Genomic DNA, 12521 nt, shown 5'->3' with positions numbered 1-12521 from the left:
GTAACTATACAGCTAAATGTTTCGTTTGAAGGAGCTCAGTGTGCAGTACACATACCCTGATTATTTTATATCAATATCCTTTGACTGACTTTTGAGGGTTCACTATATTCATCCTTGCTCCCCGTCTTTTTGCCTCAACAATGGCTTATGCAATTAGGACAAATGTGTAGCCATATGTCTGCCCTTATTGTGTCAGAACTGAGAACTTATTAGTCTATTTCAGATAGTTTTGGTAGGGACAAGATGCAAGTTTTATGTGAATAAGTAGATAGCTAGAGGCAAGAGAGCCTGTAATGGTCTCTAGATGCCTCCTGATTGAAAGAAACATTGTAATGTGAGCTCAGCTGTTACCCAGCTCAGAGTTCACACTAGGAACAGCCTTCTGCAAACACATCGAGTTTGTTATTCTGAAAAACATTTTGGTTTGAGTCTAACATGTATAAAACACCAGTCTGTGTAAAAACAGATGTTTCACCCATCTGACAATGCTGTAATTTTTAAAGAGATTTCTAATTACTGTAAAATCAGCATTAAAGAGGAAATAGTGTTAAGAAACATTTTCCTATTACACAAAATGTTTTGTATCACATCTGTATGCCAGCAAATCCACAATGTCTGTCCCTTCTTTTCCATTTCACATGGAAGTTGCTTTATTAACTTTTCAGAATTTCACTGCACTTTGGTACAAAGACTTGAATAATGCACTGACCTTCATAAAACTATTACTACTCAACTGAATGTATCCAGTTGTGGGAACTACAAAAAAGGAATTGTTCCTTTTCCTTTGTTACTTCTGTCAGATTTGTACCATCAGTTATTGTTTTCTTCTGCTCCTCATGATCATTCCAGCCAATACTGGCAGCAAAAAGAACTAAGTAGAAAACAGAATCGGTGGCTCCTCCATGTGTACACTCAGTCCCGTTTCTGCACTTGACATCTAACATTCATTATCCATTAACAGAGAGCACAATGCCTTCTGCCATGCCAGAGTATCAGATGTGCTGCTTTCAACATTAAAATCCACAAAGTTAGGATAATACCATTATCATGAAACTCAAAATTTCCAGAAATTTTGGATGGATCTGGTTCACTGGCTAGACTTTTGTTCAGAGGAATAATATTTTTTTTTTCAGTGCTAAAGAATGTCCATGAAGATCTTCGTTACACAGGAAGGAACAAAAGAAGAGGGCATAGCAGCAGACTAAGGTAACCTTTCAGTTCAGCTTCTAGGAGGTCTCATCAAGAAAGAAAGCAGGCCACAGGAAGGTCTCTTTTGGGAAGCACACTGCCAGGATATGCTGGGCATGACTGCATCATGACATAACACATCCTTTTATTATAAAGTCTTTTGATATGGTATTTAGTTCCTGCAAGCAGCCTGTGAAATAACAGGGTTACAACAAAACTTGGGCTGCAGTAAAAATAGCAGTAGCACAACCATATTGCATGCAAAAACACAAACTGTAGAAGGTCAAAACAGGAGAAAATAAAAATCTCAATTTAAAACATAATCTTTTATTTTTGAACCTGTTAAGAGCCATCTGGGATTTGGCTCCTCCTCTCTGCACACCAAGAGTTAGCAGTATTGCTTGCAGACTCTCTACAGCCTTGTCTATACCATTATTTTGCCTCCAGGCCAGTGTGTGTATTTTAGCCAAGCTCCCGATTTACCTACACTATTTCACAGATTCACAGAAACAATTAGGTTGGAAAAGACCTCTGAGATCATCGAGTCCAACCTATGGCCTAACACTACGATGTCAATTTGACCATGGCATTAAGTGTCACAGCCAGTCTTTCCTTGAACACCTCCAGGAACAGTGACTCTACCAGCTCCCTGGGCAGCCCATTCCAATATCTAATCATCCTTTCTGTGAAGAGATTCCTCCTAATGTCCAGTTTCAATCCGGTGCAGCTTGAGGCTGTGTCCTCTTGTCCTGTCACTTGGTTGCCTGGGAGAAGAGGCTGCCCCCCGCCCGGCTACAGCCTCCTGTCAGGTAGTTGTAGAGAGAGATAAGGTCGCCTCAGCCTCCTCTTCTCCAGGCTAAACGTGGAGCTGTAGCTATTTACTGCAGCTTGGGCTAAACCAGGAGGCTCTTCACGGGAATTCACTGTTAGATCGTGACTCGCATTTGCTTTCTTGGGGTACTGATGACCCCCAAAGCGACCGCACCCCTGCACGAGACGGGACAGCCCAGCAGGCCGCTCTGCCCCAGGGGCTCGGCCGGGATATGGCGTCGCTCCCGCGGCTCCCGGCCCTCCCGGAGCGCCAGCCTGGAGCCACAGTCGGCGCCGCTCGCTCAGCCCGCCCCGCCATGTTGGCGCGGCCCCGAGCCGGCGGGGCGGTGCCGCCCGGCAGCACTTCCGCGGCGGCGGCGGGCGGTACGTGGTGTCCGCGGGCCGGGCGGGCAGGGCCGGGCGGCGCGGCCGTGCTCCGGCGGCGTGGGGGCCCTCGGCGTTGCCGCAGCCGGCTGCGGGGAGACACGGCACCGGGGGCGGCCAGCGCAGCCCCACCGGGTCTGAGCTCGGGGGAGGCCGCGGCGGGGCCGGCGCTGCCATAGCGGGCGTGCAGCTGCCGGGGGAGCTTTGGTGTCTCAAGATTCAGACGAGTGGGGGAGACAAATCTGACCGTCAAAGTAGAGCTGTCTTACAAGAGGAAAGGGTTTAATGTTTACACAGGTTAGAAACGGATTTATCTTCGCTCTTCACTCCCCGCTATAGCTTTTATTAATTTCATTTAAAAACGCATCATCAGCGTGCCTCCTGGTCTTTCCTTACTAAGTGATGCAGGCTCCTTCTGCAGCTGTAATAAGAATCTAATACAGTACAGTGCTAGTCTCCAAGATTATTTAGTTTCTTTGGTTGCTTATTTTGGACAGCCTAAATCTATGACAGCTTTTCTCCCTTTAAAAAATAAAGATGCATTTAAAATAGCTGACTAAAAGTATATTATCTCAGATGGAGACTGGGGTTAAACGACATTTGTGACCTGGCTAAAAGAGAAACCTGAGCTTCAGATCAGTTTGTCAAAAGATGTTTTAAACTTTAAATTGTCGACAGTACCAGTTGAACAAGGACACAGATAGTCTTCAATTCTGGTTGCATTTTGCAATGATAAAGGAGATAAACAAGAATGCCAAGCAAATACAGTTTTACTGAGATTAGTTAGTTCAAGAAGAGTTTAAAAATGGTGGTGAATTTGCAGAAGAAAAACTTGATGAGGATTTAGTTTTGTAAAGCTTGCAAAATTCATGCTTATGGTTTCCATAAAGCACATTTGACTAATTCATCTTCATGTATTAGAGTGATGCCATCTACTTAAATTTCACTAAACAGATGTTGTTAAAGAACAAATTATTAGAATAAGTTTCCAACCAAGAGTCAGAAACCGTTTTGCGACAGACTCAGTGCCTTCTATAAATTTGGAGTGGATGTTGTGTTGACAATAGTTGGCAGATGGATACGATCATGTCAAGGAAATGAGCACATTTTGATGTCTAATTGGAGTTCAGTAATGGTTTTTTAAACTTCAGCTCTTCAGCTGTTAGACGTTATCTTCTTTTCAGGGAAGCGGATGCAGTTGCTAATTGTTTTTGAAAGTGAAAGCAGACACCTCCAAATCAATATATACGAGCTTCTGGAAGAATTGATATCCTGTCCAAATAGCTAAGACTCGTATTGACTATTCAGGATCTCAGTTGTTCTTCCCTGAAGTAGTTTACAGGTCTTGCCAAGCCAGGTGGAACAGAGGAGATGATATCAAGAGCAATCTGGTTTTCTGATTTTTTAGGATATGGAAAACAAGGAGGTTACCAGTGACCTTGAAGTCAAAGTAGAGGCATAACACCTTAATTATTAATAATAGTGAATTTCAAACTGTATAGCAATTTAGCTCTTACCCTGCCCTCTGGATCTAAGAAATATTAGGAGGCTTTCTGCTTTTATTTTACAGTCTTTACAAGATTTGATTAAAGCCTTCAAATAATTTTGTACAGGAGGTTTTTGATACTTTGTGTTCTTTGGTGATAGTGACATTGGGTTTTTTTAAGCACTTTTGCTGCCATCATTCTTCTGCTTTGTTCCCTACTCATGTATTCCTCGCTTTTTCGGCAGAATCTCTAACTCCTACAATAAATACCTCTACTTTTTAAAACCTCACTGTTAAGCCAGAGACATCCAAATGCGAGTAAGTTTATTGGGTTGTTGATCTGATCTCTACATTATCCCTGCTATTTCATTTGCACTGAACCTTTAAGGTTCCTTCTACCACAGTAGTCTTTTAGAATGTTCAATCTGCTGTTATGGGATTCCTCACCTGATGTTTTGTACAGAAACAAAATACTCAAACTTTGAGCAGCACTTCTTATCAGTGTGAACAGGACAAGTATTGTAAATATGACTTGTAGAAATGGGCTTGTAAGTCTTTAAAGTGAGTGGTAGAGTAACAGAGGAAGCAAGATAATTTTTTAAGTGTAACAAAACCTCAGAAAATTGTGAAAAACATAACCTTTTTTCTTGTCCATCAGGATCTCATAATTACGAGAAGCAACCAGAATATCTAGAGCCACTAGCTTATTATACACGAAAGTATATAGTCCCAGTTTGATACTTCCACAATTAGTAACAGATTGCTTTTCATTCTGTTATTTTACTTCTTTTGCCCTGTTTTCTCTAATGCTTAGTATTTTTTCTCTGTTTTCTTCTCATTCACTGCTGGGAATTAGGCTGGAAAACCAGTGCTACGTATGAGTGGGGAGAGGTTGAAAAACAAGCTCTGGCTGTATTTGTTTATTTTATATTTTTGGAAAGTCTTTCCTCTTAGAGAAATAAGGTGTGATAGATAAATAGCACAGAACAGAACTGTTCTCTACTAATTCTCAATTCCTGTTCACAGAGATTTGAACCCTTATGTTTTCAGGGAAAGAGAAACTTGACATGAGGAAAAACACCATGAGGCTTCTCTGTACTTCACTTTCTCTTACCCTGATTTGCTGGCTATCTGAAGGTACCTTGTCAAAAACAGATGCAAAGAAAGGCGCTACAAAAAAACTGGAAGAAAAGGTAAGAGAAACAACAGAAATGCTTGTCTTATCTAACATGCACAGTGAACTAATTGAACTTTGGTAAATGGACTCTACTTCTGTGAGAACAGTGTTAATGCATTTCCGTTGAAGCTTATGCTCACAAATAAGACTCTTTGAAACTGTCCTCTTCTTCAGCTTTTTTAAATGTCACAAATGGTTCACTCCTTAAACCAATATGATGTAGACTTCTGGAGCTCTATCCTCCATGAAAACTGCAGAAGCAGGAAGTTTTTGCCCCCTCAGGAAACATACTTCCATCCCTTTGGAAGGTGGGGTGGGGAACAGTAATTTGGGCCAAGAGCACTAGATCATTTACTGGTGGAATGGAGCCTTGCCAGTGGGAAGGCTGTATCCCGTTAGAAGAGTTTGAAGAACCTTCTAAGCAGCAACTCCTTTGCAGGCAGAAATTATTCAGAATCTCCCAGTAATCAGTGCAAGCAGAGTCAACATGCTGAAGTCTCTCTTCAGTTGCTGAGCATGTTATTGTCTCCTATCATTATGGATATACATCTCTCATTGTTTGTGTTACTTGCTTCCTCAACACCTACCATGAGGAAAATCTAGTCTGCAGTAGTGAGGATAATACAAAGAGTTAAGACAGGTCATATCTCTAAATTCCTTATGCTGAATCAATGGGCAGTTATTGTGTACTCACCATGCACACCTTGTTAGGTGTTCCCACTCTTTTTATCTGCTAAAACTATTTGTGCTGGTTTAGTTGAAGCATCTTCCCTAAGGAAAAGTGTTTAAAACCTTGACCTTCAGTAACTACAACGCAGCATTCTCAGACTAAAACATAACAAGTTTAAAAGTTGTCTTCAAATTCTTGGTTAAGAAGTCTTAACCTTTTTTTATTTTTTTAGGGGTAACATGGCAGAAAGCATCGGCCAAGGAGTAGAACACCATTGGCTGTCATGAATGATGTTCTTTAATCTTATCATGTCTTGGTTTTTTTTTTTGTGTTTATATGCTTCTTGCCTTCCAAACAAACTAAGTTTACTGAGGATGACAAATCATTTCTGAGGACTTGAACGTTTCAGTTTTAAATCAAACTGCTCTGCATCCTTTTAAATGGAGTGCTCAGAGTTTAATGAAGTGATTTGTTATTTTGTTGTGTTTAAAGTATGTTGCCATTGAAAGTGGTTATTTCATGTAACTGATAATTGTCTTCTCTTCACAGATGCTGCATTCTGATAAAAATGTACAGGACCGGGGACTGGTAGTTGTGGATCCAAAAGCAAAGGATATAATACGGGAACATAAAAGTTATTGCTCCAAGAAGATGAAGGAAAGACATTTCTCAGGAGATGTTCTGGGATATATTACTCCTGTAAGTTGATACAACAAATAAAATTCATGCTTTGAATGGGTATGCAGCAGATTGTGTTATCCTGCAAGCTTGCATCCCTGCTTTAGAAGCATTTCTATAATAATGAGAACTGCTGGTCAAACACAGTCAAATAGCCAGAGGATTATTTGAGAGCTGGCTTGGGGTTCCAGTGGTCTCAAACCCTTGTTCTCTCATCTGTCTCTTGGAGGATGTCTAGGTCATGTTTTTCTTCTCACTGTTGTTGAGGAATACACTCAGTGCTGATAGCTGGGTGTGCAGCTGCAGTGTGAGCTGCAGGTTGTGCCCTGGGTGGGAGGAAATGGTGGCAGCTCGTGCTGACCCTTTGCATCACGAAGAGCACAGGGACTTGTGGCACCCAGGTGACCAGGCACTCAAATGCAGCAGGAGTTGATGACTCAGCAGGAAGACCCCAAACTGTCATGGGCATAGACTGTGGGAGTACAAAATCCTAGGGATTCCTTTTTTGGGGGTCCTGTCATAATTAAATTGCTTTAAGGATCCAGACATCTGAGTCTCTGCTGTGGGAAGCTCAGGGCTGAGCTGGTAGGAAAACTGGTCTGACTGTGAGTGTGGGATGTGCAGGGAGACAAGATGGGCAGCTGTCAGTCACTGGAACTGCCTGATGTGAAGGGGCCTCAGTCCCAGGAGTGAAAGTCTGGGGTGGTGGGAGTGTGACTCCTAGAGTGACTCCTGAGTGGTCAGACAGCAAAGTTTCCTTAAGACTGGTTGTAACAATGATGATAGTATTCTCTTGCTGATGAACCAGGTGAAGTTGTAGTGAAGTCAGAACAAGAGGACTACTAAGTGTCCTCACTCTGCAGCTGTCATCTTGAATCTTCTAAATCAACAACTAACAATTATATGCTGCTATGGAACTGATCTCCTTTGCTATCCTGTCTTACTATTATTCAAAACATTCTTTCTTGAATAATAAATGTTTCATCCTTTTGTTTAGAAGGATGATTTTCACCTGTTTCAGTCTTACACTACTCAAAAGAGAAATAGATGCCCTATAAATTTTCAACTTTCTCAAGTTCTCTTGAACATAAGTATAGAGTCTGTAAATTCAAAACTGTGTTGGAGCCTACATTCAAGTTTCTGTAGTTAAGAATTAGCACCATTTGCACAATTTGTCTTTCATGTAGCTACCAGAGTTTCCAGAGTACTTCCTTATTTAAGGAAAAATAATATCCCAGAAGGTTTCTTCAAATGAACAAATAGGGATCTAGCAGATGATTACATTTGTGTGAAAGAGTTTAATATTGGTCAAAAGTTAAGTGTATATCTTGCTTCTGAGTCTCTTACTTTTTTTTTTCTCACTTGTTTTTCAAGTGGAACAACCATGGCTATGACATTGCTAAAATATTTGGGAACAAATTTACACTAATCTCACCAGTTTGGTTACAAGTGAAAAGGAAAGGGAAGGAAATGTTCCAGTTCACCGGGCTCCATGATGCTGATAAAGGTATTATTTTCTTTTCCTTTGAATATGAATTGCAGTATTGTTGCAGACTACGTGGGTTTTGCTGGCTCTGCCTCATGGTGAAGTACTTTCATCCATTCCATTTCTTTGAGAGTTTTTTTCAGAGTGAACTTCTTTCTGTCCCCATCTGCTACCACAACCTCCTTCCCAAGTGGAAAGATTGGCTTTTCCACCGGGCTACGAAGCCCCTCTTAAAAAATGGAAGGGACAAAGAGCCTGTATAGGTAGAAATAGTCTTTGGTGTTTGCACTGTGCAGTTTTTTACCTGTTGTGGGTTTTGGTTGGTTTTTTTTTTTCTTTGTAAAAAACCTTTAGGTGAGTTTGTTTTGGAAATGGAAGCTAAATTTAATTTGAAGAGAAGTTTTTCCTTCATTGTCAAGAAACTGGCAGCAAGTTCAAATTTCAGCTAGAATGTACTAGATTATGGTTTTGAACTTGACTGAATGTGGAATTTCATTTGAAACAGCTATGATTCTTAACATGCTAGTGCCTACTAACAAATTCATCCTAGTCAATGACTGCCAAGAGGAGTGGATGGGACACTTTAAAGTACCATCAGAAAAAAACCCAAAACGTTGCTCCCAAGTGATGCTTGGTGACTCCAAAAGTGTTTTTCTGAGAAGACAATAAGGTAGTTTTCATAGTGAGGCAGAACTAAGCAGCAGGGAGGGGCTGGGTAGGGACTACTGTAAGACTGTAGTAAAGCTGTGGTGCAGGTTAATAGCTTTAAATTCTGTTTTTGTCTGTGTTGATTGTGAACTATTAGTCAGTGTCAGACATATACGTATAATGAATCTATGCTACTTTATTTGAAGAATACTTGAAAATATATCATCATTGTCAACATCATTTGTATTTTAAGAGTTGTCTTAATTAATGCTGTTTGACAGGCTGGATGAAAGATGTCAGGAAAACCTCCAAAAACATCAAAATAGGTGAGCCTCTGTTTTGTGTTTATTTGCTGGCTTTCTTACCTTCTTTAACTGCTAGCAGAGCAAAGGAAGGCTTTGTTCCAGGTGTGTATAGGAGAAAGGGAGGTTACCTTAGCACAGTCTGAGAAGAAAAATAAAAGCAACTAACTACAGATAGTTAGGTAGCTGAAGTGTTGACCTTCTTGGTGCCTTAATGTTTTGCCTTAACCTCTTGTCTCTGGATAAGTCTTGGTTCACAGGGTCCTCACTGGAGGGATACTTAGTAATAACATTGTATGCCTCCCCCCGGGGAAAGCAGTCTTCAAACTTGTTGCTCAGGGTTCTGTGTAGTTAAAAAGAAAAAAAAAAATCAAAATCTGAATCAATCAGACTTTCCTGCATGGTAGTAGAAAAGTCCTGCTTCGTCTATTCTCCTCTTGAAACTGGGAATTCATGGGATGTGCTACAGTGTGTGTATTTAGGGAAAATAGCAAACATCACTATAGAGATTCTACTGTGCCAGACTTCTTACATTTGTCTACAACAAGAATTCTGTGGAAATGTGAAACACTTGTTGATTCAGAAGGGAGTATGAAGTTTGAAATGCATTAGAAAAATTGAATGCTCAGTCAGATATTTTAAAGTACTTCAGCTGCCAGAGTACAAAGCCTTTGAAATCTCTCTATACCCTTCTAAAATACTGGTTTACGTCCTTGGTAGGTAGAAAGGGCTTAGACATAGCTCCGTAAGAGTTGTTGGCTTTTCCAGTGGGCATAACTTTTGACTCTTCCAACAACAATTTTCCTGACTGTCTAAGTTTTTAATGTTTTGTGTTTTTAGAAAAAGAAATTATATGAGCTCAAGTGCCTACTTTTCCCAGAATTAAAAATTTGCCATAGGGCCTTGAGATGAGTAGAAGAGTGAAGTTATACAGGGTTGAGTACAAAAGAGTAAATTAGAGGTGAACTTTTTTACCTCGTTATTGTGGTAGAAGAGATATACAACTTACAGATTGCTGTCTAATATTGGTGCTTTACTTGGGGCCCTAAGTGGTAGTTCAATTAAGGTAGTTCAATCAAGTGAAGGTATCTTTTCTTAAAACTTGCATAAGTGTCACCTTTAACTAAACTTAAAATGAAGAAGAATGTCAATTTATCTGTGCTGCTGAAGCTGGTCAGAGTGAAAGAGCAATAATCTTAGTCATGGGATGTGATGTTTACTGGTATCTCTGCTTCTATCTGCTGTATTCTGGTTCTGCATAATTTTTCCAGTGTATTTAATAAATTCTTCATTTTCACTACTGATTGATGGCTTTACTTGATAGTGCCTCGGATTTTGTTTGATGGCTGGACTTATCAGGACTTTGAGAGTGTTTTTGGCAGTGAAGATGAGATAGAGGAGCTTTCCAAGAACATGGTTCTGCTAGCCAAGGTGAAAAGACTTTTTATGATACTTATAAAATAGTGTGTGATGATATTTGATTCCTTTTGTAATGGATGTTTTCTCGTTTCTAGTGATTTTATATTCTACAAAACAAAATTCTGCTCAAAACAATAATAAGGTGGGATTCTTAATAGTGTGTTCTAGTATGTGTCCAGTTCCTGTAAATATGAAGTGTAGCATGTTTAAGTGCAGTTAAGTACAAGTCTAACATGAGACTACGTAACCCTGATCAAGATAACCCCTTGTTCAGTTATTATTGACAGCTGCAACAGTGACCTTTGCCTGCTATAAATTGCCTTCTTTTACATTTCTATTAAAAATGTAATTATTAAGCAGGGGCTAAACTGCTTAGTGGCATTTTCTGATAGCAGAAAAAGGATCATGGGTGCAATGAATGCTGTTTTTCTGTACAGGAGTGCACTCAAGCCCAGTGGCTAAGGAGGCACTTTTAATACCAAGAATAACTCCCTGGATGTCTGTTATTGAACAGTTTTGCTCAGGTCTGATAAACCAGTTTCCTCAAAATATCAAGAGGGTGGGGAGAGGAGGATGAATTCTTTAAGGGAATGGTTACTGTTTGCTAAGGTTTTCTTACCTAATGGCTTTAGAGCTATGCATGTGTAGGACTAGGCTAGTTGCACCCAAAAGACATTCAGCTTTGGTGCTTGATTCATGACAGCCTTCCTAATTAGTGTCAGAATAAGATTTCTCACTTGCTACATGATGTAAAGAAATCTTACTGTGCTGTGAGGAAGATGAATGTAGAGCTAAACTGAGTAGTTTCTTAAAATTTGTAACCAGTACATCAATTTTAGGTTCTCAATAACAGTTGACTTCTTAACGAGGTCAAGTCAAGTACAATAGTATCCTTGATCATGCTTAGCATAAATTATCACCAGTGAGATTAACTGTGGGAAATATTTGGAATCATGTCTATGCCGAATTAGCATTTACATCTTTAGGCTTAAGAGCTAATGAGGGTTTTTCACCAATATACAAGTAAATGTGCGTCAAATGATTTGCTTAACAACCAATTGTTTCATTAATGCCTGAATTTTCTCAGTCCAATTTTGGTTTATTCTGTAAGAGTAGAACTCACAGATAACTAATAGAGATTTTCAACTTTTGCATGTTTGTTAAATAATTTGTGCTTCTCTTGGACTTCTTCATGAAGTTAAAGGTGAAGCTGGTATAAGAATACAAAACATGTTCAATCTGTTAATAATATAAGAAAAACTACAGAACTGTGCTTTGATAGTGTATTATCATCTCTGATAGAAACATAATGAAAAGCATGGTTATTAACTGTATATTGTTGTCAAATCTCTTTATTTAGAATGAAAATTTTGATGGTTTTGTAGTTGAAGTTTGGAGTCAGCTGGGAAATCAAAAGCAAACGTGAGTATGAGTCTCTAGGATGCAATTCCTAAAAATCTTTCAAAGCATCTTTTTAATTTGTCCATGTTGAATTGAATTTATCTTTATAAATAAATACACTTCATTCTAGAACAACTAAAGGTTCTTCTGCTTATCTTAGAAAGAAACAGAAGAGTTCACTCTATATGAACTTAAGGATTACATAATAAACTTCATAATGGATTTAGCAGCCCACATTAGCCTTTCATGTTTGAGTTTTGCATGATGTTACTGTTGTACCGGGGTGAAGAGGGTGCCTCAGTTGCACAGGCACATGTTTCCACTGGCCTTATCGTACCATTGACTGGTTTGGGTTACTGGGTGAAGCTTGGAAGTGTGCGGTGCTTTGATAGGAAACCTTCCAGACCTTTACAGAGATCTTTTAGACATCTTGAAGCTAAAAACAAAATCCCCAACCTGAAGTAAATGTAGGGAGAAACCGCTTCCAGTTCCTCCAAGCACAGTGTATTTTAAACTTTGGAGTAGTTGATCTACCTTTTGGTAGCTCTGCTATGAAGTTTCAGTGAGTCTGCATTTATTGTATCTGCTAAAACTAGAGGGCTTATGTATATTAAACTGTTTCCTGACATATTCTAATCTGTTTTGCTTGAGCAAAAGCCCCTTGACTGTTTTAACAACTTGAACAGAGTCAAGGTAAGGCAAGCTACATACTTCTGCTTTGTGAGGAAAAGGCAGAATATGAAATGAATGATTCGGTGCAGCAATCTGAAGATTTTGTGTTAGTTTCTGAGGAAATTCAGGCATCCATTTCCCTAAAGCACAGTATTTTTACCAGATCTCTCTTGCCTAAATGTCAGGGGGAATGCAGCTTA

The 12521-nt window shown here is 39.7% G+C and overlaps 1 protein-coding gene across 1 annotated transcript in view; it reads left to right on the top strand.

The window, feature by feature from the left end:
* Positions 1-2231: 2231 nt before the first annotated feature.
* Positions 2232-12521, top strand: part of CHID1 (chitinase domain containing 1) — a 103145-nt gene continuing 92855 nt past the window's right edge. The window contains exons 1-7 of the mRNA XM_017806532.1: positions 2232-2382; positions 4919-5061; positions 6265-6414; positions 7768-7900; positions 8809-8853; positions 10154-10260; positions 11609-11670. Coding sequence (XP_017662021.1) covers positions 2232-2382; positions 4919-5061; positions 6265-6414; positions 7768-7900; positions 8809-8853; positions 10154-10260; positions 11609-11670 — 791 coding nt within the window. The remainder of the gene's footprint in view (positions 2383-4918; positions 5062-6264; positions 6415-7767; positions 7901-8808; positions 8854-10153; positions 10261-11608; positions 11671-12521) is intronic.

Source organism: Lepidothrix coronata, unplaced genomic scaffold (assembly GCF_001604755.1).
Source record: "Lepidothrix coronata isolate B3197 unplaced genomic scaffold, Lepidothrix_coronata-1.0 Scaffold1, whole genome shotgun sequence".
Taxonomy (NCBI): domain Eukaryota; kingdom Metazoa; phylum Chordata; class Aves; order Passeriformes; family Pipridae; genus Lepidothrix; species Lepidothrix coronata.
Note: the sequence above shows the minus strand (reverse complement) of the source record. Positions and strands in the feature narration are given on the sequence as shown.